Source organism: Natator depressus, chromosome 23 (assembly GCF_965152275.1).
Source record: "Natator depressus isolate rNatDep1 chromosome 23, rNatDep2.hap1, whole genome shotgun sequence".
NCBI lineage: Eukaryota > Metazoa > Chordata > Testudines > Cheloniidae > Natator > Natator depressus.
In genome coordinates, this window is record NC_134256.1 from 3,648,415 (window position 1) to 3,673,007 (window position 24,593).

Consider the following 24,593-nt stretch of genomic DNA (forward strand, 5'->3'; position numbering starts at 1 on the left):
AGCACAAGATATGCACCAAGTTTCATTCATCACCCCGAAGGGAAACACCTCCCCCTCCCCCGCCGGCTAACAAGATGGAGGGGCATCACCGCTGCTCCCCCTGGCATCCCGTCTCCAGCAGTACTGGTGCTGGGCACTGTAGAGACAGGACCCATCGCTAACCCCCAGATCAATGGCACCAGCTGTTCTGCATCAGCAGGGAGGCGTTCCTTCCCTCCTGACCACGCCAGTGAACTCACCAGGGGCCCTGAAGCATGGGGGCTGGCTGCATGTGGCGGGATCAGCCAAGGAGCAGGCCCTGATGCTGCGCTGGGGATGAGGACTGGGGTACAGACTGGGACCCCCGGTGTTCAACATGAGGGCCACATAGGTCCAGTGGGGCTCCCAGGGGATGTCCTGGTCTGAGAGAGACGGATGGGGGAAGGGGGTAAATGACTAACTGCAGTGTGTTTGTATACACGTGTGTACATGCATGTTAGTGTATGTTTGCATTCGTGTGTGTATACAGATGTATGCAGACATGTATGTTGTGTGTGCGATTGCATACATGTCTGCATTTGCGCTCTTGTGTATACACGTCTGCACATGCATGTTAGTGTGTGTTTGCATGCATGTGTGTGTATACAGATGTGTGCGTGCGTGCACGTATGTGGGGTCCCTTGTGTGTGTGAATATTCAAGTGCGCATACACGCATGTTGTGTTTGTGTGCTTGCATGCATGTGTACGTGTGCACTCCTGTGTGCACATGTGTGCGCACATGCCGGCTGTGTTTGCATGCATGTGTGTTTGCACACATTCGTGTAGGTGCCTGCGTGAGGGGAGGCACGTCTCGGCGGCTCGAGGCAAGGGGTTTCTAGACACGCCGCGACACCCAAGCCCTGTCGTACGCACACGCTCGGCCTGTTGACAGACACCGGTTCCGCGGTGGAGCACACGCGTCACCGTTTCCGAGTGGGGTGGAGCTCGGGGAACCCCTGGCGGCTCCTGGCCAGCCCCTGTGTCCAGACAGCATCACACCTTGATTGGGGGCGGTTTATGGTGGATTCAGGGGGGACTTTTCAGGCAGTGGGGCCGGCCAGGCCTGACAAAGACGCAGCCCCGCCCCAGCCGGTGGGAGCGATGCAGTTTCCTGTGCGCCACGGGGGCGCCTGTGTCGGTTTCGACACTGATAAACCTGCAAAACAAGAAGTGAGACAGGATGGGGGAGGGAAGTGAAAGGGACTGTATCCTCTCCCCCCCCCCCCGTAGCAGAAGCGGAGTGGGGGGGCTGTTACTGCTAAGCCCTTCCCCTGGCTCATGGCACAACTTTGCCCCCCCTCACACACCTTGCCGGCGATTGGCTGTGGTTAGCATCCCCGACCCGACGCTCCGGTGATGGGCACGCCATAAGAACCTATGCAGACTAGACTAGACCCCCCTGGAGCCGCTCAGTCCCCTCTGCCTTTAGCCTGGGGGCGGAGAGGCTGCATGTCCTGGGTGTCTCAGGAATTGGGGTGCAGGCTTCCTGGGGGGGCAGCCAAGCCAGCAGATGTGGAGCCCTGCTGGGGATCGAGGGGGCCAGGGTGGGGGGGCCTGGGTCCCAGGTGTGTGTGTGGTGGGTGAGCACACCCACACCCGCTGCACACACACCCACACTACAGATCCCCCCTGCACACGCGCGCACACACAAACACACACACACACACACTACGGACTCCCACTCACTACAGACACCCACTGTGATACACACTGACACCCACACCCGCTGCACACACCCCCACACTACAGATCCCCCCTGTGCACTCGCACACACACAAACACACACACACACACACTACGGAATCGCACTCACTACAGACACCCACCGTGCACGCACACACCCGCGCACCACACGCCCACACTGCAAGCTCCCTCTGCGCATCCACCTGCCTGCCCATACGACAGACACCCAGACACTACAGAGTCACAGACACCGACACACATACGCACGCACCCACTACAGGCACCCACTGCATACCCACCCTCCCACCCATTCTACAGACACACACACACACACACCACAAACACACTACAGACATCCACTGTGGGTGCATGCACATACACACACACACACTACCCTGATCTCAGTCACCTTATCTGGGCAGCCTCTGGCCCGACGGGGCCCCGATCTCGGTCACTGTGTGTCTGGGCGGCGCCCGGCCCGACAGGGCCCCGATCTCGGTCACTGTGTGTCTGGGCAGCGCCCGGCGTGACGGGGCCCCGATCTCGGTCACTGTGTGTCTGGGCGGCGCCCGGCGCGACGGGGCCCAGCTCTCGGTCACTGTGTGTCTGAGCAGCGCCCGGCCCGACAGGGCCCCGATCTCGGTCACTGCGTGTCTGGGTGGCGCCCGGCGTGACGGGGCCGCGATCTCGGTCACTGTGTGTCTGGTTGGCGCCCGGCCCGACGGGGCCTCAATCTCCATGACTGTGTCTGTGCAGCACCCAGCTGGATGGGACCTAAATCTCCGTGACTGTATCTTAATTTGTGTGCTTTGAAATCCACCCAGGAGCAAGCGATTCCGGGGGGGAGGGCTGTGGGCATATGGTCTCCCCTAGGACACTTGGGGGGGGGGCTGGGGACACCAGGGGAAACCCTCCCCATGTTGCTTCCAGCAGCAGCGGAATGGATGTGGCACACTCGGGTGACCAGACAGCAAGTGTGAAAAATCGGGACAGGGAGTGGGGGGTAATAGGAGCCAATATAAAAAAAAAAGCCCCAAAGATCAGGACTGTCCTTATAAAATCGGGACATCTGGTCGCCCTATGACACCCCCCCACTCCGCCCCCAGAAGCGGGGCTGTCTCCAGAGGGGTATTTCCAGCCCAGTGCGGCTCCTGTGGCTGGATGGGGAGGAATTTCCCCACAGAGGAGCTCACGCTCATGTGGTTACGGGAGGAGGAGGCCAGGACAGGTCCCTCCTCCTGCGAGGAAGGGGAAGGAAAGCCGGGCTCCGAGCTGGATTCCTGGAAGGGCCAGGGGTGGAGGGAAAACGCTCCCATGCTGCCGCACCCCACAACCTGGTTTCTCAGCAGGGCCCCCGGGGAATGGGAAGCCTCAGCCCTAGCAGGGGACAGTCTAGCCTGCCCCCACTGCCCACCCCTTCCTTCCTGGAAACAGATGGTTCCCAGGCCCCACAGGGGTTCAAAGGGATCCAGGGAAACAGTTCAAGGGATCTGGGGAATCCCCAACCCGCCCGCCGCTGCCAGGACCAAGGGACTTTCCCCCCTCTATCCCCGGGCCCCCCTCCCACCAGGACTCTTGTGCCGGGCGCTGCCCAGACCCCGGCCAAGATCAGGGACACGTCGCGCCGGGTGCTGCCCAGACCCCAACCGAGATCAGGGCCCTGTCGTGCTGGGTGCTACCCAGACCCAGACCAAGATCAGGGCCCTGTTGTGCCAGGCGCTGCACCGACCCCGACCGAGATCAGGGCCCCGCTGTGCCGGGCGCTGCACAGACTCTGAGTGAGATGGGGAAACCGAGGCACAGAGCGATGGCAGGGACTTGCCCGCCATCCCCCAGGGAGCGGTAGAGGCAGCCACTAAGCCCAGATCCCCCGAGTCCCGTCCCACAAGGCCCACCTGCCTCCCTGCACAAGAGCATCATGTGGTTTAACCCCTTAGCCCCCCTTGCAGGTCCCAGTCCCCCAGGCCATTTTCAAAGCACTCCCTTAGCACCCCTTCCTATGCTCCCCCTTCCCCATCACCAGAGCCCCCCCGATCTCCGTCCCAGAGCCTTGGGAGAAGCAGAGCAGGGAGCATTTGGGGATAGCTGCTCCCCAGCCACACAGGTGCCCACGTCACTGCCCCGCATTCCTGGCTTGCGGGGTGGGGCTGAGGGCAGCCGGGCAGCTGTGGCAGCTCGTTGGGATGAAGGCTTCCCATGGGGGAGCAGTTTGGGAGTGGGGGGGTTCTGCAGGATCTTTTGTGCTGTGGCTGAATGTCTCCCCACAGTGCCCTCCCAAACACACACCTCAGGGCGGCCCTGGCACCAGCCGGAAGTGCCAGCAGCTGGGTCAGTCCTTCGGCTTGCATGACTCACCTGCTTCTGCCTCACTTGTGTGGCCAGGGGCCGGGTGGGGGGGGGGGCTGTTTCAGAGGGGAAGTCGGGCCTCCCAAGTGCTGGGAGGCCCCAGGGTGACTGCCGGGAGCCGAGATCTGGGCTGCCGAGCTCCCCTGCGGGGAGCCACCTTCCCTACCGCTGGGCTAGTTCCCAGCCCCCTCGTGCGGAGACTGGAGATTCCCTGGGTGCATGCGTGCGTGTGCACATCCGTTCATTCCCCCTCGCCAGCCCCAGGAACCCCATTGTCAAGCCGGGCACCTCGGCTCGCTAGTGCCCGGGGCCGCGTTTGAGGCCGGCGACCCCTCTCTGGGTGCGCAGTCGTGCAAGGCACGATCGGCCGGCCGATCTCGCTCACGTTCCTGTAACACCGTTCACAGATTCCAAGGCTGGAAGACAAAGCGCCAGGCCCCGGGAAAGGAAGGTCTTGCTCGCACGAGTGCACCGGAGGGCCCACTAGTGACCCAGATACACCGGGCTCGCCCCGGCTGACTTGCCTAGAAAGGCAGCTGGAGCTCAGCCCGGGCAAAGGCATGTGCCCTTTGCTCTCTGTCAAAGGGTCTGTTTGTCGGGTTGCGTAATGGGCGGGGAGACCGACTAGTTTCTTAGAATCAGCAGCTGCCAAAGGACACAGCGGCCTGGGTCAGGGCTACAGACAATGGCAGGGGGCGTGCGAGGGCGGTGCTAGTGGCAGGCGTGCAAAATAGGGAGTGGAGAGAGCATGTGTGTGAGAGGGAGAGGAAGGGTGCAGAAAGACGTGTGGCCTTGTGCCAGTTCCAGTCGGCATGGGGCGTGGGTGTGTGCACTAGTGAGGGGGCGTGTGCTCGTGAGCGTGGGCAAGAGTCACTGTGCACAATAGTGAAAAGAGAATGGCATGAGCTGGGTGTGACGGTGTAAATGCAGCCCCGGTGACTTGCACCATGGAACAGCTGCACTCATGCGTGCATGCGTGTGCGTCCACTCGTGGGCGTGTGAAATGGGGTGTGTGTGTGTGTGCGCAAAGCTGTGTTTGTTCATGTGCATGTGTGTGCAGTCGGGCCTGTGTGCAGAACTGAGGGGGTTCACGCATGGGCGTGCAACGATGTGCGTGTCCAGTTGTGTTTGTGCGCCGAATTGTGTAGGTTTGTGTGTGCAGAATTGTGTTGCTGCGTGTGTAAGCCATTGTGTGGGCGTGAGCATCATTTCGGTGTGTCATTGTGCCTCTGTAATGGCGCCTCTGTGTGGGCGCATCTCCGCTTTTTGGGTGTGCATAACGGTGTCTCTGGGGGGGAGGGTCGACCCGTACAGGTGTGTAATTGTGTGCATGTAATTGTGCATCTTGTCTGCATGTGTTTGTGTGCCTAATTGCGGCTCTCTGTGTGTGCAGTGGTGAGTCTGTGAGTGACAAATCCATTTTCACTCAAGTGGTTTCCTCCGTGTTTTGGGATCCTCCTCAAAACCCCACGTCCCCCAGGCCAGCCCCATGCCTGTAGGTTCTTCTCAGCCTCTGCGCCCACCAGTGCTGGGGAAACCAGCCCGGCCCGGCTTCCATGTCCATCCTGACAGTCCTTGTTGGCTGTATACGGCTTTTCAACTCTGGTAGCCTAGCATCAGTGCCCGGGAGTGGGTGACACAGGGAGGGGCAACCCAGTGGCATGGACCTGGGCCCCCGTTGACAGGTTGCAGGGCACATCTGTGCCACAGATACCATCCCGCTACAGTCGGTGACCTACAGCCACTGGGGCAATGGACAGCCGGCAGCGTAAGAGTCAGCCAGGCCATACAGCCGGCAGCCTCTCTGCTCGTGGCTGGTGGCTGCTTCACTTGTGCAAATCCTTGCCCGTGGGGCACTGGCATGCCGATGCTCTCCTGCATCAGCTGGGGGGCACCAGGGCTAAAACAGGGTTCAAGAGAGGCCTGGCTAACCCTGCAGCTCTGAACTGAGATGCCAACATGGGAGGGGTCAAGGTCATGCTCCAGGGCCCCCATTTGTCTTCCACAGAGGTCAGGAAGGAAATCTCTCTCCCGGGAGATTTGCCTCTGACCAACAGCCTGAGCTGGCAAAGCCATTGACTCCGCCTGGCACTGACTGAGGGTCCGCAAACCCCACTGTTGCTATTAAGGGGGTACTTTGGAGGCCCCAGCCAAACCTGGGGCTCCCTCGCACCACGCAAGAGAGACCCCGCCTCCGAGTCCAATCAGGGGAAGGCAGGGTGACTACCCCACTTCAGAGGCCCAGGAAGACCAGTGACTTCCCCAGGGCTGCCCAGGCGGAGCTGGGGACGGAGCCCAGGAGTCCTGAGTCCCGCCCGGCCAGCCTTGCCTGCGAGGGGCTCTATGAACACGCTTGAGGGGAAGATTCCAAACCCCGGGAGCAGCCTGGATCCAAAGTCCCAGCTCCCCAGATTCAGGGTTTCAGCAGCAGCCTTTTTCCGGAGCCCGGTTCTAGCTTGGTTCTGATCCGGGGGGTGGGAGAGGAGGTGGAAGGGGTGGATCCACCTGGAACTGTCCAACCCCATCCCCCATGTCTCCACACGGAGGCTCACGTCCCCTGTTTGCCTTAGGGCATGAGCCATCATCAGCTGACAGGTCTCCAGCCCGGTCCTTCCCTCCAGGCAGCCTTATCGGCTGATGCAAGAGGCAGCTGCCAGGGTGGCAGCTCCCCCCGGTTAGCCGGGTGACCGGGGCCTGGGAAAAATCCCCCCGGGGGTTGGCGCTGGTAGGGCTCGACACCATTAGGGTAGCAGCTGGCATGGGCGTGGTTAGGTAGTGGGGTGGGCGAGCTGTGCGGCTCAGTAGGGGGCGCTCTGCCCGCAGAGTCAGTGCCGAACCCAACGCCCTAGGGGGCGCTGCGCCGTCGGGTGCTATCTCTCCGATGCAAGAGAAAACCCCTTGTGGCCATTCAGGAGCCCAGGGCGGTTTCCACCAGAGCGGGGGTGATCCGTCCCCTGCCAGCGCTCAGATGAGGATAAACCTGTCTCAGATCCTTCCGCGCTTTCAGTCGGATGCCGGGGTCACCCTCACTCCTTGTTGTGCTACACGGCGGCCAGGCCTTTCTGAAGACGGGGGCCGCGTCTCAGAAGCAGCTGAGTGATCCCTGCATAAACAGCGGCCACGCTGCACCCCAGAGCTGGCTGTGTTTCAGTGCCGAGTGGGAGATCCCTGTACAAAGAGCTGCAGTGCCTCACCCCAGAGGTGGCCGCATTTCATTGCTGACGGGGAGATCCCTGTGCAAACAGCTGCTGTGCCCCACCCCAGAGGTGGCTGCATTTCATTGCTGAGCGAGCTGTACAAAGAGCTGTGTCTGCGTTTTAGCAGCAGCAAAGTGATCTCCATGCATCGTCTACAAGGATTTTGGCGTGGAAGGTAACAGAGAAATAGACACATCCGCTCAGTAGCCATATGCTGCAAGTTCCCTTCATAAATCTGCCCCATCCCCTCCCTTCCCAACAGTCCCTAAGGATTGGCTCAGTGGGAAATACTCTCGATGCAGGCGCTGGGGGGCGGAGCTACCTCTGGGGTGACCTCCTTCTGCTGTTGTGGGTTTAGCCAATGGCAGGCCAACTCTGGTATCTGATTAACCCTGCCCCTCTGATGACACATTTCCTGAGTCACTGAGTTCCACAGGTTAGCCAGGGGGGCTGGGTTGCTCTGTGATCACTCTGCATAGCTGAGCCAAGGGATCCGTCCAGAAGCCAGCCCCAGGGTGGGTCAAGGGGCTGGGCTGGGTCTCGGGTGAGCTGGGTTCTACTCCGGCTCAGCCACTGACTCCATGTGGGACTGTGGGCGAGTCATTTCAGTGCTCTGTGCCTCAGTTTCCCCACCTGTAAAATGGGGTGCATACGCCTGCCTTGGAGAGGACTGGAAGCTCTTGGGGGCAGGGGCTGATTTGTCCTTGGTGTCTGCAGTGCCTGGCAGTTGGGGGCCCTGGGCCTGATCTCAGCTGGGGTCTCTAGGTGATACCGTAATTACCATAATAATTGCTCCATCTATAACCCTAGTGGGGTCTCCCTTCCTCCCTCCCTGTGGGATTTAACTTGCTACGTTTCCCTTCCCCCAAGAGGCTGCCTGGAGCCGGCAGGTAAACAGCTACTCCTGGGCTCACCTGAGCCTTGGCACACAATGAGCTCATTGTTCTCCCTGCCTTTCCTGAGCTCACCTGCAACAGCTGATTCCTTAACCCTCTCCTGCGTACCCTGCCTACCCGCGCCACCCTGAGCCAGGCGAGGGGATCCTGGGGCTGCCAGCTAGGCGGGCGCACTGGTTCTCGGGCTCCTCTGGGCTGCAAACAACCCCTTGAGACTCAGTCCCGCCCCGCCACCTGCAAGGGGCTGTCCCTGCAGTGTCGCTATTCTCTGCCCCCCAGGGCCCATAGGGGGTGGAGCGGGGGCGTGGCTGGGGCGCACTGAACTGTGGCTATTCTCTGCCCCCCTCTTCCCCCTGGGAGAAAAGCAAGAGTTAGAGCAGCCTTTGGGGGACTCAGTGTCCCTATCTGTACAATGGGAGACTAGCCCTGCCTTTGTGTATTTACACTGGATGTTCTTTGGGGCAGGGACTGTCTCTCGCTCCATGCCTGGCTTGCTAGGGCCCCTGATCTCAGTCGGGGTCTGTGCAGCGCCTGGCACAATTGGGCCCTGATCTTATTTTGGGGGCTAGCAGATGATAACCAATAAGAGACTGCAGGGCAAGGGTGTTGATCCACCCCATCACTGAAGAGGAAGGCTGGCTCAGTGGTTAGGTGGCTCTGCTACAGGCTTCCTGGATGACCGTGAGCAAATCACTTAGCGGCTCTGTACTTCAGTTTCCCTATCTGCACGGGGGAGGGGATGGTAATGCCCTCCTGTCCGGGGGCGTGTCCGAGGAGGAACGGGTGCCAGTCTGTGCCACTCACAAGGGTTCCCCGCCGGCGGGGGCCTGGCTGAGAAAGGGTTACGTGCCCGGCTCACGGTGCCAGGGGAAGAGAATGAGCTCAGGTGGCGCCCGGCTCTGATCATCTGGCGCCTGGCCTGGCTCAGCCCTGTGCCCGGCTGGGAGGTGACTCAGGAGGCCAGGGCGGGGGACACGGGGGAAGCGCGTGACACTGAGGTCACCCGCGTGAGCCCTTATGTAACCAGAGGGAAGCCCTGTCATCCCTTCCTGGAACTGCCCCCACCACCTCCTGGGCGCTCGGCTGTCTGAGCGCTGCACGCCCCTTTCGGCGCCGTTTCTCCCCGCCCCCAGGCGGTTTCTGTACACCTGGCAGGACTCCTGGGTTCTCACTGGGAGGGGAGTGTTTAGGGCAGGAGACTGGGGGTCTGGACTCCTGGGTTCCATTCCTGGCTCTGGGAGAGGAGTGGGGTCCAGTGGTTAGAGCAGTGGGGGGCTGGCAGCCAGGACTCCTGGGTTCCATTCCCAGCTCTGGGAGAGGAGTGGGGTCCAGTGGTTAGAGCAGTGGGGGGCTGGCAGCCAGGACTCCTGGGTTCCATTCCCAGCTCTGGGAGAGGAGTGGGGTCCAGTGATTAGAGCAGTGGGGGGCTGGCAGCCAGGACTCCTGGGTTCTATCCCTGGCATGGGAGGGGAGTGGGGTCTAGTGGTGGGAAGGTGGGATTGGGGACCGGGGTGTTCCTATCTTTGCCACCGATCGGCTCTGTGACCTAAGGCAGGCCCTTCCCCCGCTCTGTGCCTTAGTTTCTCCCCGTCTGTAAAACGGGGGACGTGATGCCGACTGGCCTGCCAGCAGGCTGTGACGTTGCCTCAGTGTTTATAACGGGCTCAGCGATGCCCAGCTCACAGGGGTCATGGCTCACGAAGCAATGAGTCTGGGGGTATGCGGGGGGAGCTCCCAGGCAGGCTTGGTGAGCGACATCCTTGTTCCCACAATTACCTTCAGTCATGTCCGTCCGGGAGAGGGAGATCTGGAGGGAGAACCGGGGCCTGGCACGAACCAGGAAGCCCTGCGGAATCACCCACGTGTGGCTAGATCTTGCCAGTAGCCTTCCACACTTCCTGATTGACTTGCCGGGCTCCAGCATTGTTGCTGTCCGGGAAAGCGGGTGGTGCTTCTCGGACCAGATGGCGAAACCGGTTTGGCCTGGTCTCAGTTGGCAGGGGGTGTTGGCCGGAGGAAGGCCAGGTCGGGGTGAGCTGTGGCATCGGGGAGGGCGTGTGGCTACCACCGTGCCAGCGCAGGGCGAGGGAGAGCCGGCAGGGGCTGTAAACCTGGACAGGGAGTTACCGCAGCGCTCAGCCGGCTCAGGGGTGGGAGATGGGCCAGGGCGCCCGTTCCAGGCTGGGCTCTGCTTGCTGGTGGCTCAGGGCGCCCCTTGTACATGGGTGAGGGATCTGTGTATAACTGGCTGCTGCGTCCTACCCCAGAAGTGGCTGCATCTTAGTGCTGGGTGATGTCTCCGGCCCATACACACCCCTCTATCCATCTCTCTGTCCCTACACCCCCCATCATCTATCCCCCTACACACCCCTCTGTTCCCAAACACTCACCCATCTATCCTTTGATCTCCATACACACCCCTCTGTCCACCCGTCTGTCCCCCCCATCTATCCCCGCCCCACCTTTATGTAACTATCAGCATATTTGGTAGGTAGGAATTCAGGGTACGGTGAGGGTTACGGACTTTTAAAGAACTGGGGTGCGATTTTTAATGCTGGTGAGTCTGTCTCTGGCACAACGGGGCCCTGATCTCAGGGTCTGCGCAGTGCCTGGCACAACGGGGCCTTGATCTCAGGGTCTGGGCAGCGCCTGGCACAACGGGGCCCTGATCTCGGGGTCTGGGCAGCGCCTGGCACAATGGGGCCCTGATCTCGGGGTCTGGGCAGTGCTTGGCACCACGGGGCCCTGATCTCGGGGTCTGGGCAACACCTGGCACAATGGGGCCCTGATCTCGGGGTCTGGGCAGCGCCTGGCACAATGGGGCCCTGATCTCGGGGTCTGGGCAACACCTGGCACAATGGGGCCCTGATCTTGGGGTCTGGGCAGCGCCTGGCACAATGGGGCCCTGATCTCTCTCTGCTGGGGCCTCTAGCCTCTGCCTTTATACAAGCAACAATACAGACAATCAGAGGACGGGACTGAAGCCAAAGGCAGTTGTAACAGAGGCAGGAATTGCCTGCGGGTCTCTCGGGCGCTGCTGCAGGGTTTGGAGGGCTGAGCCAGCGGCTGTTAGTCCCGGCGACGCGTTTCCAGCCGCCGCCCGCGGGGCTCGGACGTTGTCCCTGGCGTGGCAGGGCTGCAGCTCGGAGCTGAGCGCCGGGTTTACGTTCCTTCGAGTTGTGCAATTCATCAGCTTCTGCTTTTCTGACGGCCTGCCGGGTCATCAGAAACACATCTGCAGCCTGCCCGCGTCAGCCTTTTCCCGGCAAAGGCCAGAGGCAGGGCCACACCAGGCAGACCCGAAATGCTCCGGGGGCGCTGGGGAGGGGTGCTGCCCACAGTTATCCACGTGGGCTAGGAGAGTGGGGTCTAGTGGGTGCAGCGGGGAGTCAGGACTCGTGGGTTCTATGGCTCAGTCTGGGAGGGCTGGAGTCCGCAGCTGGTGTGAATCAGGATGACTCCTCGGTTGATTGGCCTGAGCGGGGGATTTGCCCTGTAGGTTTTTAAGGCCATAAGGAGCCAGTCTGATCTCCTAGTGATGGAGCTGGAAGCCAGGACTCCTGGGTTCCCTTCCCAGCTCTGGGAGGAGAGTGAGGTCTAGTGGGTTAGAGGGAGAGGGGGCTGGGAGTCAGGACTCCTGGGTTCTATCCCTGGCTCTGGAAGGGGAATGGGGGGCTGGTGGGTAGAGCTGGGAGTCAGGACTCCTGGGTTCTATGCCAGCTCTGGGAGGGGAGTGGGGTCTAGTGTTAGAGCAGGGGAGTGGTGTCAGGACTCCTGGGCTCTATGAAACTTAGTTAATGAATTTTCTGTAAGTGTCAATTATTGGTCTGTGAGCTCTGCCAGGCGAGTCCAACTGGGACGCCCCTGGCTCTGACGTGTTTATGCTCTTCCCGGACCCTGGCACCTCCGTGAGGATTGGCGGTGACCCCAGGCAGCCTTTACCAAACCAAGCAGGGTCTGTCAGCCAGTGGGCTGCACCACAGGGCAGGCCGTGGGCCGCCGGAGAGGAGCAAATGTTCCGATATGGTCCTTCCCAAGCTGCCGTGGGGTCCATCCGTGGCTCAGTCCTATGGGAGAGCTGCCAGTCTGTGCTAGGCGTCAGTTGTTCCATCCTCGTCTTTTGGACTCTCTGTTGCTACGGGTCAGTTTCAGCCAGTCCTTTAAGGCCCCTTTCACACAGACACCCCTCGGACAGTCAGAGGGACACACAGGACTCATGTCTCCCGCTATGGGCCAGGAGCAGCTTTTTCACCCGTTTTTGCAACCACGGGGGAGCAATGCAAAGGGTAGAGGGAAACTGAGGCACACACCCGGATCACCTGGATCGACCGGTCTTCAGCTGTTGTTAAGACTGCGCCGATCACAACACGCCCACCATTCTTCTCGCACTCTTGCCTTTCTTCTCCACGTTCGTCCGAAACATTTCACAATGTCATCTTCCCATCTTCTTGGAGGCCGACTGGGTGGTCTTTTCTTTTTCTTGCAGGTCCCATTCAGCAATATTGCTGTCCACCTATTGTCCGTGAGCCATGCTGTGTGGCCCACCCATCGCATCTTGTTATGTCTGCTTTCCACGATAATATCTTTCACACTGCTGCGTTCTCTGATCATTTCATTTGGGATGCGATCCAGAAGGGAAATTTCCAACATAGCTCACTCCATTGCCCTTTCAGCCACCGACAGCCGCTGTTCGCTCTTCGTCAGTGCCCACATTTCACTGCCATACAGCATGGCTGGCAGCACTGTTGAATTGAAGATATTTGTACGTGTGGTCTTGTCGGTTTTTCCTTTGAGGACGTCCTTGATGGAATTAAACACACACCATCCTGCCCGAATCCCTCGCGAGAGTTCTCCGTTCAGGTCTTGGCACATATTAACTTCTTGGCCCAAATATATGTACTGTTCCACTTCTTCGATTTCTTCTCCTGTTACCGTTATTCAGGCTTTTCGTAAGACGTCTGATCACATGTATTTTGTTTTGCAGTGATTCATTTTCAGGCCGACCTGACTGCTTTTCTTGTCGCGTCTTCGTAGCATGCTCTGCAGTTGGTTGGTGCTTTCGGCAATTAGTACGATGTCGTCCGTGAATCTGAGGTGGGATAATCGTTCTCCATTTATGTTGACACCACTTCTCCAATTGATCTTGTTCATAAGCATTTCGAGGCAGGCGAAATCGTATCTCCTTGTTTTCACGCCTTTTTCGACTGGGATGCGGAGGGGAGTTTCGAGGAAAGTAATGTCTGTTGTACATCCAGGATTCACTTCCTTCAACAAACTGATGTACTGCGTGTTAATGCCCTGCTCTGCGAGCGCCTTTAATAGTGCGTTAAACTTGACACTATCGAAAGCCTTTTCATAGTTGATGGAAGCAATGCACAGCGGGAGTTTGTATTCCCTCGCTCTTTCTAGGAGCTGGATAAGGGTAAATATATGGTCAATCATGCTGAAATTTCTTCGAAACCCTGCCTGCTCTCTTGGCTGTTGTTCATCCAGACTCTGCGAGAGTCGGTTTGTTATCACTTTTGTAAAAAGCTTGTAGATGTGAGAAAGCAGGCATATAGGGGGGTAGTTCTTAAGATTTTCTCGATCACCCTTCTTGTGCAGCAAGATGGTATTCGACTCCTTCCAGCTTGATGGTATTTTTCCTTCTTCAAGATATCGACTAAATCTTAAAGCAAGGGCCTTCCAAAGTTTTTCGCCTCTTGCAGAAATAATTTCTGACGTTATTCCATCTTTGCCTGGAGCTTTTCCCTTCTTCATCTGGTGTAGTGCGCTTCGGACTTCGCTGACGATTACTGGGGGGACGCGTTCTTCTGACTCTTGGAGCATTGGAAGAGGGACATTGATTCTTGATTTGAACAGTTCTGTATGGAAGTCCTTGCAGACCTCCTCCATCCCTGCTCTGTCGATCACTGCCTATCCGTCCTTGTTCTTCAGTGCTGTTATGCTCAGTCGATACTGTGTCAATTCCCGCTTGCATGTCCTAAGGCTCTTGCGTGATTCGGCTGGTTTGAGGAGCTTCTCTTTCCGGAAGTTCTCCACGTCGCCCTTCAGTTTTCGCCGTATAAGCTTGCACAGAATGGAGCACTCGAGGTTGTTATCCTAGCTCCTTTGCCTGTTTCTCCGCTTCGCCAGCAAGCTTTTCATTTCATTCGAGATCCTTCCCTTCGCCTTCTTCAGCTTTTCACTTTCAGCTGCTTTTATGCAACGTCTCAGCTTGTCAGCAAAGCTCCTATGGTCCTCATCACGCTTTTCCGTCTGGCTCCTGTCAAACCCAGAAAGCGCTTTCTTCAGCTTTGCTTCATCGAATGTCTTCGGCCGATGTTTCCTGTCTGCCGTCTGTACCGCCGCCTTGTCCACCGCTTCATCGAAAATCAACTTCGCTCCAAGCAGGCGATGGACACTGCCGGTCTTGAAAGCCTGCACCACAGAGACATCTTGAACGATGCGCCTTTTATCGACTAAAATACAGTCCATTTCATTCTTGCTCTTCGCGTTTGGCGTGATCCACGTCCACCTTCTTGCGACCTTCTTTTTGTACCAGGTGTTTGCCACGTACAGGTCTTTCGTTTCCGCCATCGCGACCAGCCTTTCTCCTCTTTCATTCCTTTCGCCGCTGTCGTAACCCCCTATGAACTCGTCGCCAGCTTGCCCTCGCCCGACCTTGGCGTTGAAATTGCCCATCGCGACAGTGTGAGTGGACTTTTGTGCGAGGGCTCTTTCGAGCTCTCGGTAGAAATTCTTCCACTTCTTCGTCCTCGCTTGTACTTGTGGGAGTGTAGGCCGGGATGGCCTTGAGGGTAGCTTTTGACACCGTCTGAAGATGAAGCCCACCGATACGTGATGATATTAGCAGGCATGATCTGACTTTCAAAGACCAATCCTTCCTGACGATAAATCCGACTCCTCCGACATTTCTAGCCCCATCTCCCTTTCCGAGCCCCACAGTGCTTCCATCCTTCCAGCTGACCTCCAACTCCTTCTTTCGTCGGGTTTCACAGACACCGAGGAGATCGCATCTTACCCTTTTCTTCTCCTCCATCAGGTGGTTTAACGTTTCCTCCCTTGCCAGTGTCCTACAATTGAAGTACACACAGCGAGGCTCATCTTTTCCCATGTTGGCCTAGCACCTAACATTTTTAGCAACCTCTCGTCGCTCAGTTTCCGCTCCGCCACCGTAGAACGGTTCAATGGCGCGCAGGGAACTAAGACCCATTTACTCGTGGTGTTTTAGCTGTAAACTTCAAGCCATCCCACTGGCCAGGTGGGCAGGTGGGGGCACACATGGGCATCATAAAAATATTACAGGACATTCCTACTTTGTCACACCTGGGCGGAGGGAACAGCCCCAGCGGACGCGCCGTGGGGATGGTGACGAACGATCGAGAGGCTCTTGGATTCTCCAAGACGTGAATCTCATGGCACCAGCCCAGGTCAGCCCACGGGACCCATCTAGTCCAACATGAAAGGGACAGTTCACCCCTCAGCGCTAGTTTTTCAGGCTCTCTGCAAACTCAGGCGCATGTGACTTCCTCAGCTGAACTCAAGTGACGTTTTTGAGATTTTTATTTTTGGGGGGTGACTGTAACTGCTGAAGGCTTCCTGTCTGTTATAAACAAAAGCTGAGACTCTGGGAAACGTTGGCGGGGTTAGTGCATGCCCCAGTTATGCCCCCTCCCCCTCACTCCCAGAGCTGGGAACAGAACCCACTTAGCCCCCTGCTGCTCCAGCCACTAGACCTCACTCCCTTTCCAGAGCTGGGAATAGAATCCAGGAGTCCTGACACTCAGCCCCCCTCTAACCCACTAGATCCCACCCCCCTCCCAAAGCTGGGAAGAGAACCCAGGAGTCCTGGCTCCCAGATCCCTCCTGCTCTAACCACTAGCCCCCGCTCCCCTTTCAGAGCTGGGAATAGAACCCAGCCCCCCCCCCCCCCCCGAGACCTTTCCAGTAGTGGGACACAGTCCAGGAATTTCTCAACCGGGAAACTGAGTGGTTGAACCACCCCCACCCCCGCGTCTGACTCCCAAAAACTGCATCAAACTCTTGTGAAAGGCCAGCCCTCCCCTACTCAAAGGAGCACATAGGTTCAAATTCACAAGTCACTGGGGTTTGATTCTTCTGGGCAAATGACCACTGCTGGGAGGGAGCTTTCAATTTCCCCGTCTCCCCCCAACGGCGCCCTGGGTCCCGGTCCTGCTCTCCCTTGGGAAACATTTCTGGTTCATCTCGCAAACCGGCCAGTGCAGGGATGCGATCTCCCTGCTCCTTTAACCTCTTCTGAGTTCCCCCGCCCCCCCGGAGCCGGTCCCAACGGCTGGACTCAGAAACTTGGCACCATCGAGGGCATGAAATAACCACAGGGGGCTTCACCAAATGAAGCTGGAGGGGCTGTTTGCTTTGAACAAAACCCCCGTTCTTCACCACTTCTCTTGCCAAGTGGTTTCAGGGGCCTGGGATTCCTGGCTGGAGAGAATGGGGCCAGATCCCCGGCCGGCATAAATCAGCGTCTCTCCAACGGTGTCAATATGGCCAGATCCCCAGCTGGGGTAAAGCGGAGTCACTCCAATGGCATTGATGGAGCCAAATCCCCACTTGGGGTAAATCAGCATCGTTCCAATGGAGTCACTGGGGCCGGATCCCCAGCCGGGGTAAATCAGTGTCACTCCAGTGGCGTCCATGGGGCCAAATCCCCAGCTGGGGGAAATCGGCATGGCTCCACTGAGCAGAGTGGGGCTGATCTGCACCAGCTGCGGGTCTGACTCGTTGGTTCTAGTGTCTGATCCGGCAGTCGGACCTGCCCCAAGTCCCACCCAGCCCTTCCTGGAGGAGAGGGAAGGGTCCTCCCCTGATATGTATGTGCCACTAACGAAAGAAGGTGCATTTCTGGGGAGCCCAGAGCCGGAATAACAGAGGGGCTGCGGGTCGGGATTGCAGGGAATGGGGTGAGCCCAGGGTTGGGCTAGCTGGGGGCTGCGGGTTGGGATTGCAGGTCACCGGCAAAACTGGGGTGGGGGGGGAGCCTACAGCTGGAATAACAAGAGGGGCTGCAGGTCGGGATTGTGGGGCACCGGCAGAGCTTGGGGGGGAACCCAGGGCTGGGCTAGCAGAGGGCTGTCGGTCGGGATTGAGGGGCACCGGCAGGGCTGGGGTTGGGGGGAAGCTCAGGGTCAGGATAGCAGGGGATTGCAGGTTGGGAATGGGGGGAGCCCAGGGCCGGGATAGCAGGGGGCTGCGGGTCGGGATTGAGGGGCACCGGCAGAGCTTGGGGGGGAACCCAGGGCTGGGCTAGCAGAGGGCTGTGGGTCGGGACTGTGGGGAATGGGGGGAGCCCAGGGTCGGGATAGCAGGGGGCTGCGGGTCGGGACTGTGGGGAATGGGGGGAGCCCAGGGCCGGGATAGCAGGGGGCTGCGGGTCGGGACTGTGGGGAATGGGGGGAGCCCAGGGCCGGGATAGCAGGGGGCTGCGGGTCGGGATTGAGGGGCACCGGCAGAGCTTGGGGGGGAGCCCAGGGTCGGGATAGCAGGGGGCTGCGGGTCGGGACTGTGGGGAATGGGGGGAGCCCAGGGCCGGGATAGCAGGGGGCTGCGGGTCGGGACTGTGGGGAATGGGGGGAGCCCAGGGCCGGGATAGCAGGGGGCTGCGGGTCGGGACTGTGGGGCACCGGCAGGGCTGGGTGCGAGTGGGTGACGCAGGTCGGGGCTGAGGTTACTGACGGTGCCGTCTGACATCCCGGAGGCCTGAACTCATCCCTTCTGCCTCCTTCCCCAGACGTGGGGGATGAGATTGCAGGCAGGAGCGGGGGCCATGCAGCACCAGCAGAAGCTCCCGGGCGGCGGGATGGGCGGGAGGCCCAGCGCATTCGCAGTGCTGAGCGTCTCCGGCCGAGGGAACCCAGCTGGCATCACGCTCCACTCAGAGTGACTCAGAGAGACCTTCCCGCAACCCAGAGCCCACACGCTCCTCACCGCCTGCCCCCACCGCAGAGCTCCTTCCGGGAATCTCCCTCGGGGGCCAGCCAGAGAGGGGGCTAGGAAACAGCGGAGCCGCTCTGAGTCCATCCAGGAGGAGGCGGCAGGATGCACACACGCCTCGAGACACAGTCAGGTGCACGGTTGCACAAACTCCCGTGTGCAGAGACACACGTCCGCCCATGCAAAGACACACACCTCGGCGCAGGCAGACCCAGAGACGGATGGGAGCACACCTCCCCCCCCACCCCCGCTGTAAATGTCACCCCCATGCCCCACTATTAATGTCACACACATACACGCTGCTAACATCACACCACACAACACCCCGTGGCTAATGTTGCACCCACATACACCCACCCACTTATTAATGTAACACACACACACCTCACTATTAATGTCACACACATAGACACCATCACGCTGTCGATGTCTCACACACACACACAACACCCCATTATTAATGTAACACACACGACTGGTCATCAGAGTGAGCGAGTCTCTAAGGTGCCACAAGAACTCCTTTTCTTTTTACCACTGGTAATGTCACCCCAACATACACCCCCCCACCATTAATGTAAGACACACAAACCCCACTATTAACACACCCCACTATTCGTGTCACACACGTACACAACATCAGCCGTCAATGTCTCACGCACACCGACAACACCCCACTATTCGTGTCACACACGTACACAACATCAGCCATCAATGTCTCACACACACCGACAACACCCCACTATTGATGTCACACACACACCAACGTTAATGTCACACCCACACAACACCCCACTATTCGTGTCACACACGTACACAACATCAGCTGTCAATGTCTCACACACACCGACAACACCCCACTATTAGTGTCACACACGTACACAACATCAGCTGTCAATGTCTCACGCACACCGACAACACCCCACGATGAGTGTCACACACGTACACAACATCAGCCGTCAATGTCTCACACACACCGACAACACCCCCCTATTAGTGTCACACACGTACACAACATCAGCTGTCAATGTCTCACGCACACCGACAACACCCCACTATTGATGTCACACACACACCAACAGGTTTCAGAGTAACAGCCGTGTTAGTCTGTATTCGTAAAAAGAAAAGGAGGACTTGTGGCACCTTAGAGACTAACCAATTTATTTGAGCATAAGCTTTCGTGAGCTACAGCTCACTTCATCGGATGCCTCTAAGGTGCCACAAGTACTCCTTTTCTTTTTTCTTTTTACACACACCAACGTTAATGTCACACCCACACAACACCCCACTATTCGTGTCACACACGTACACAACATCAGCCGTCAATGTCTCACGCACACCGACAGCACCCCACTATTCGTGTCACACACGTACACAACATCAGCCGTCAATGTCTCACGCACACCGACAACACCCCACTATTCGTGTCACACACGTACACAACATCAGCCGTCAATGTCTCACGCACACCGACAACACCCCACTATTCGTGTCACACACATACACAACATCAGCCGTCAATGTCTCACGCACACCGACAACACCCCACTATTCGTGTCACACACGTACACAACATCACGCCGTCAGTGTCTCACACACACCGACAACACCCCCCTATTAGTGTCACACACACACATTCTAGTAATGTCATTGAGAGCCCTGAAATTGACAAGGAAACAGACTGGCTCGGGTGCTTTTTCCCCCTCTCTTGCCGGAGGTGGGGGGCTGCTGGGGCGGAGGCCAGCGTCCCTGCCCATGGGGCAGGCTGTGGGGGGAGGGCTGTGTGTGGATGAAGAGGGGGTTGAGAACTGGCTCACCTGGAAGCAGTCTCCATCCCTGCAGATGAGCGCCCCCCCACCCCCCGCCCTCTGCCTGTCACAGATGGAAACCCTCATTACAATTATCCCTAACTGGATGGAGGAGGGAAATGAGGCACGGGGGGGAAGGGACTCCACCGTGGTCACCCCGTGAGTCAGTGGAAGAGCCAAGAATGGAACCCAGGAGTCCTGGGCTCCCAACCCCGACCCTCACTCTCGTCACTAGACCCCACCCGCTTCCCAGAGCTGGGGAATAGAATCCAGGAGTCCTGATCGACAGTCCTGCTTGCTCCATTCTGGCTCAGAGGCAAGAGTGGGGCCTAGTGGTTAGAGCAGCGGGGGGCTGGAAGTCAGGACTCCTGGGTTCTAGCCCACCTCGGGGAGGGCAGCGGAGTCTAATGGTTAGTGGGGGGAGTTCTAATGGTTAGTGAGTTAGTCTAGTGGGGTCTAATGTAACTTGGGGGGGGGTGGCAAGTCCCCAGCTTTCACTGTGCCTCAGTTTCCCTACCTGAGAGAGAGAGGCACAATGGTGCCAGCTGGGCCGGGTCCGTGTTGCAGTGTGAGACCCCTGAGGCAGAGGGCCCGGGGCTTGGCAACGGGCGGGCCATTTCCCCAGGTCTCCTCCTGGTAGGGATGCACATCTGGAGGCCAGCTGTGGAATCAGCCGGATGCTGACTCAGCCCTAGGCGATTGGAAGCTCCTAGAAGCCAGCTGGGGGGCTTGGGGAGGGGTGGGAATCAATACACTGTCTCCTGCACTCACACACACACCCTCCCCACAGCTGCCTCTGGTTATCAGCACATTCCTGCCATTCCTGGCTAAAATTAGCCTTCCACGTTGGGGAGGAGGGGCTGAGGGCCCGGAGCCCAGCCTGTGGGAGGATGGGGGCCAGGAGCCTGGCTTCTTGGGGATGAGATGGGGATCAGGGGCTGGAACCGGGTCCATACAGGGTAGGGTGGGGATCAGGGCCTGGAGCCGGGTCCATACAGGGTAGGGTGGGGATCAGGGCCTGGAGCCAGGCCCATACAGGGTAGGGTGGGGATCAGGGCCTGGAGCTGGGCCCATACAGGGTAGGGTGGGGATCAGGGCCTGGAGCCAGGCCCATACAGGGTAGGGTGGGGATCAGGGCATGAAGACTGCTAAGGGACTATGGACTTGGGGTGGGGGGAATCGGGGCCTCGGGGCTGCAGGCAAACAACCCTGCGCACGCAGGGCCTCCTGCCCCCAAACCCATACACTTGTGCCTACACCCCCCGCCCCCGCCCCCCCTGCACTCAGGCCAGCCCCCTCCCCATCCTGCCCCCCCCCCGCCTCCTCACCCCTAGCCCGGATGTGGCTGATCAGAGCCCTGCGCTCTCCAAGCGCTGCTCCAGCCGCAGTCAGCCCTGCTACTTTTAGCTGAGTTGCTGACGCTTGGTTTTCTGGCTGCCCTGTTTACGCAACCTCACCCACCGGGCCCCCCCGCTCCCCCCCCCCGAGCACCCTTTCCCGCCACCCTGGATTGCCCCAGGCTGCAGCTACATGACCTGTCACCCTGCTTCTCACCCGCTGCAACCAGGGCTGTATTTTCCACCCTCCCCCCACGTAGGGTGACCAGATGACAAGAACAAAATATTGGGACACATGGGGTCCCCACCGTACATCGGTCGGGACGTGGGACAAACACCTAAATATCGGGACAGTCCCGATTTTACCAGGACGTCTGGTCACCCTGCACCCCACGGCTTCCATCCACCGCGAGCCAGGAATGAACCCGTGCCGTTATGCCACCGAAGGACTGACACAGCGTGAGCCATGGCCAGTCCTCACACGGGTATAGCCCGTACCTGGCCAGCCATTGAGGGGCTCTGTAGGGGCTGCTCTCCCCAGGCAGCCCTGGCCCCAATGCCCCAGCATGGCACTAGGAGGCACTGGGCTGCGGGGAGCGGGGCGGGGGGCTCGGCGGGGGGTGCTAGGCTGCGGGGAGCAGGGCGGGGGGCTCGGCAGGGGGTGGCGGGGCGGGGGGGCTCGGCAGGGGACGCTGGGCTGCAGGGAGCGGGGCGGAGGGGCTCAGCGGGGGGCGCTGGGCTGCGGGGAGCGGGGCGGAGGGGCTCGGCAGGGGGTGCTGGGCTGCGGGGAGCGGGGCGGAGGGGCTCGGTGGGGGGCGTTGGGCTGCGGGGAGCGGGGCGGAGGGGCTCGGCGCGGGGCGTTGGGCTGCGGGGAGCGGGGCGGGGGGGCTCGGCAGGGGGCATTGGGCTGCGGGGAGCGGGGCGGGGGGGCTCGGCAGGGGGCGCTGGGCTGCAGGGAGCGGGGCGGAGGGGCTTGGTGGGGGGCGTTGGGCTGCGGGGAGCGGGGCGGAGGGGCTCGGCGGGGGGCGCCGGGCTGTGGGGAGCGGGGCGGGGGGCTCGGCAGGGGGCGCTGGGCTGCGGGGAGCAGGGCGGAGGGGCTCGGCGGGGGGCATTGGGCTGCGGGGAGCGGGGCGGGGGGCTCAGCCGGGGGTGCCGGGCTGCGGGGAGCGGGACGGGGGGCTCGGCGGGGGGCGTTGGGCTGCGGGGAGCGGGGCGGGGGGGTTCGGCAGGGGGCGCTGGGCTGCGGGGAGCGGGGCGGGGGGCTCAGCCGGGGGTGCCGGGCTGCGGGGAGCGGGACGGGGGGCTCAGCCGGGGGTGCCGGGCTGCGGGGAGCGGGACGGGGGGCTCGGCGGGGGGCGCCAGGCTGCGGGGAGCGGGGTGGGGGGGCTCAGCCGGGGGCGCTTTGCCCTTGCAGTCAGTGCTGACCCCAGGGTGCTAATCTCTCCTCTCTGCGTTCTGTCACCTCCAGGACAAGCAAGGGTGAAATCTGGCAAAGGGACAAGGATCGGCCCTGACCCTAGACACGCCTGTATTCGCACCCAACGCCCGGCTACCGTGCTCCTTATCCCACCCAGGCCTTGTGAGGGAGCATCTGAAAACTATCGCCGCACAACTCAGTTGTCTCGCGGTGGGATAAATAGTGGCAACACGGCAGGAGAGGGGCTGGCTTGTCCTCTGCCCATCTGTTTTAACGGCTGCATTTGTGCCCCGTAGGGACGGGGGCTGCCCCGGCCTTAAACCCAAACGCAGCAGGGTGGCCAGTGACAAGGAGACTGTCTCGTACCTATGCGATAAACAGCTCCGTCGAAACTCATGATGGGGTTGCAAACCAAGTGTGAGTCAACAGCGTAGTCCCATGCAAAACACACACACACAAAAGCAAGCATGATTCCGGCCTGCATTAGCAAGCGTGTGGTAAGCAAGCCCTGACTCTGAGAAGTGATTCTTCCGCTCTGCTCAGCACTGATCCGGCCTCAGCGGGCATTCTGGGTCCGGCGCGGGGCGCCAGGCTTCGGGAAGGATGTGGACAAACTGGAGAATGTCCAGAGGAGAGCAACAAATGTGATGAAAGCTCTGGAAGACATGACCCAGGAGGGAAAGATTAAAAAAAGTGGGTTTGTTTAGTCTGGAGAAGAGACAATGGGAGCAGATGTGTGTGTGTGTGTGAGATAAGTCACCAAGTACATAAACGAGTATTATAATGAGGAGGGGTGATAAATTGTTCTCATTAACTACCCAGGACAGGACACAAAACAAGGGGCTCAAATCGCAGCAAGGGAGATTTAGGCTGGACATTAGGAAAAACTTCCTGACTGTCACTAGAACAAAATTACCTCGGGAGGTGGTGGAATCTCCATCACTGGAGGTTTTAAGAGCATCCCAGTCTGGGATGGTCTAGATCAGGAGTGGGCAAACTACGGCCCACAGGCCGGCGCTCCACCTGGGGTGCAGGGTTGGGGGCCGCTCCAATGGGAGCTGCAGGGGCGGCGCCTGCAGACGGGGCAGCGCGCAGAGCCATCTGGCTGTGTCTCCGCGTAGGAGCCGGAAAAGGGACATGCCGCTGCTTCCGGGAGCCACTTGAGGTAAACGCCACCCGGATCCTGCACCCCTGAGCCTCTCCCCACGCCCCAACCCCCTGCCCCAGCCCTGATCCCCCCTCCCACCCTCCGAACCCCTCGGTCCCAGCCCGGAGCACGCTCCGACACCCCAAACCCCTCATCCCCAGCCCCACCCCAGATCCCACAGCCCCAGCCGGAGGCTGCACCCCTTCCCGCACCCCACTCCCCCGCCCCAGCCCAGAGCCCCCTCCCACACCACGAACTCCTCATTTCTGGCCCCACCCGGGACCCACATCCTCAACCAGAGCCCTCACCCCCTCTCGCACTCCAACCCCCAATTTGTGAGCATTCATGGCCCAACATACAATTTCTATTCACAGATGTGGCCCTTGGGCCAAAAAGTTTGCCCACCCCTGATCTAGATAATACTTAGTCCTGCCTCAGAAGAAAGGACTGGACTAGATGATCTATCGAGGTCCCTTCCAGCCGGACGATCCTATGACTTGATCATGAAGAACGGTGCCTTTGCTTCTCTAACCAGCTTGGTCCTCTGGCCAGAGACAATGAAGGGATATTTACATAACAGCTAAACCAAGCTGGACTGGAGTATCAAAGGGGAGTGGAAGCTGAACACTTTGAGAGAGAGAGGCCAGATTATAAAGAGAGGGGGCAGTGAACCCCTAAGTTATCTTTCATCTAAGGAGACAAGGGGAACCGGCCCCTGGAACTCCTATGTTCCTGGAACTCCAGTCATCTGTGCTGGACCAGGAGTAATTG

General features: G+C 59.5%; 1 protein-coding gene across 1 annotated transcript in view; it reads left to right on the top strand.

Moving 5' to 3' along the window:
- LOC141976741 (calpain small subunit 1-like) overlaps positions 1-23,842 on the top strand; it is a 40,972-nt gene extending 17,130 nt beyond the window's left edge. Inside the window, exon 4 of the mRNA XM_074937877.1 lies at positions 22,727-23,842. Coding sequence (XP_074793978.1) covers positions 22,727-22,971 — 245 coding nt within the window. The 3' untranslated portion in view covers positions 22,972-23,842. The remainder of the gene's footprint in view (positions 1-22,726) is intronic.
- Positions 23,843-24,593: the final 751 nt, after the last annotated feature.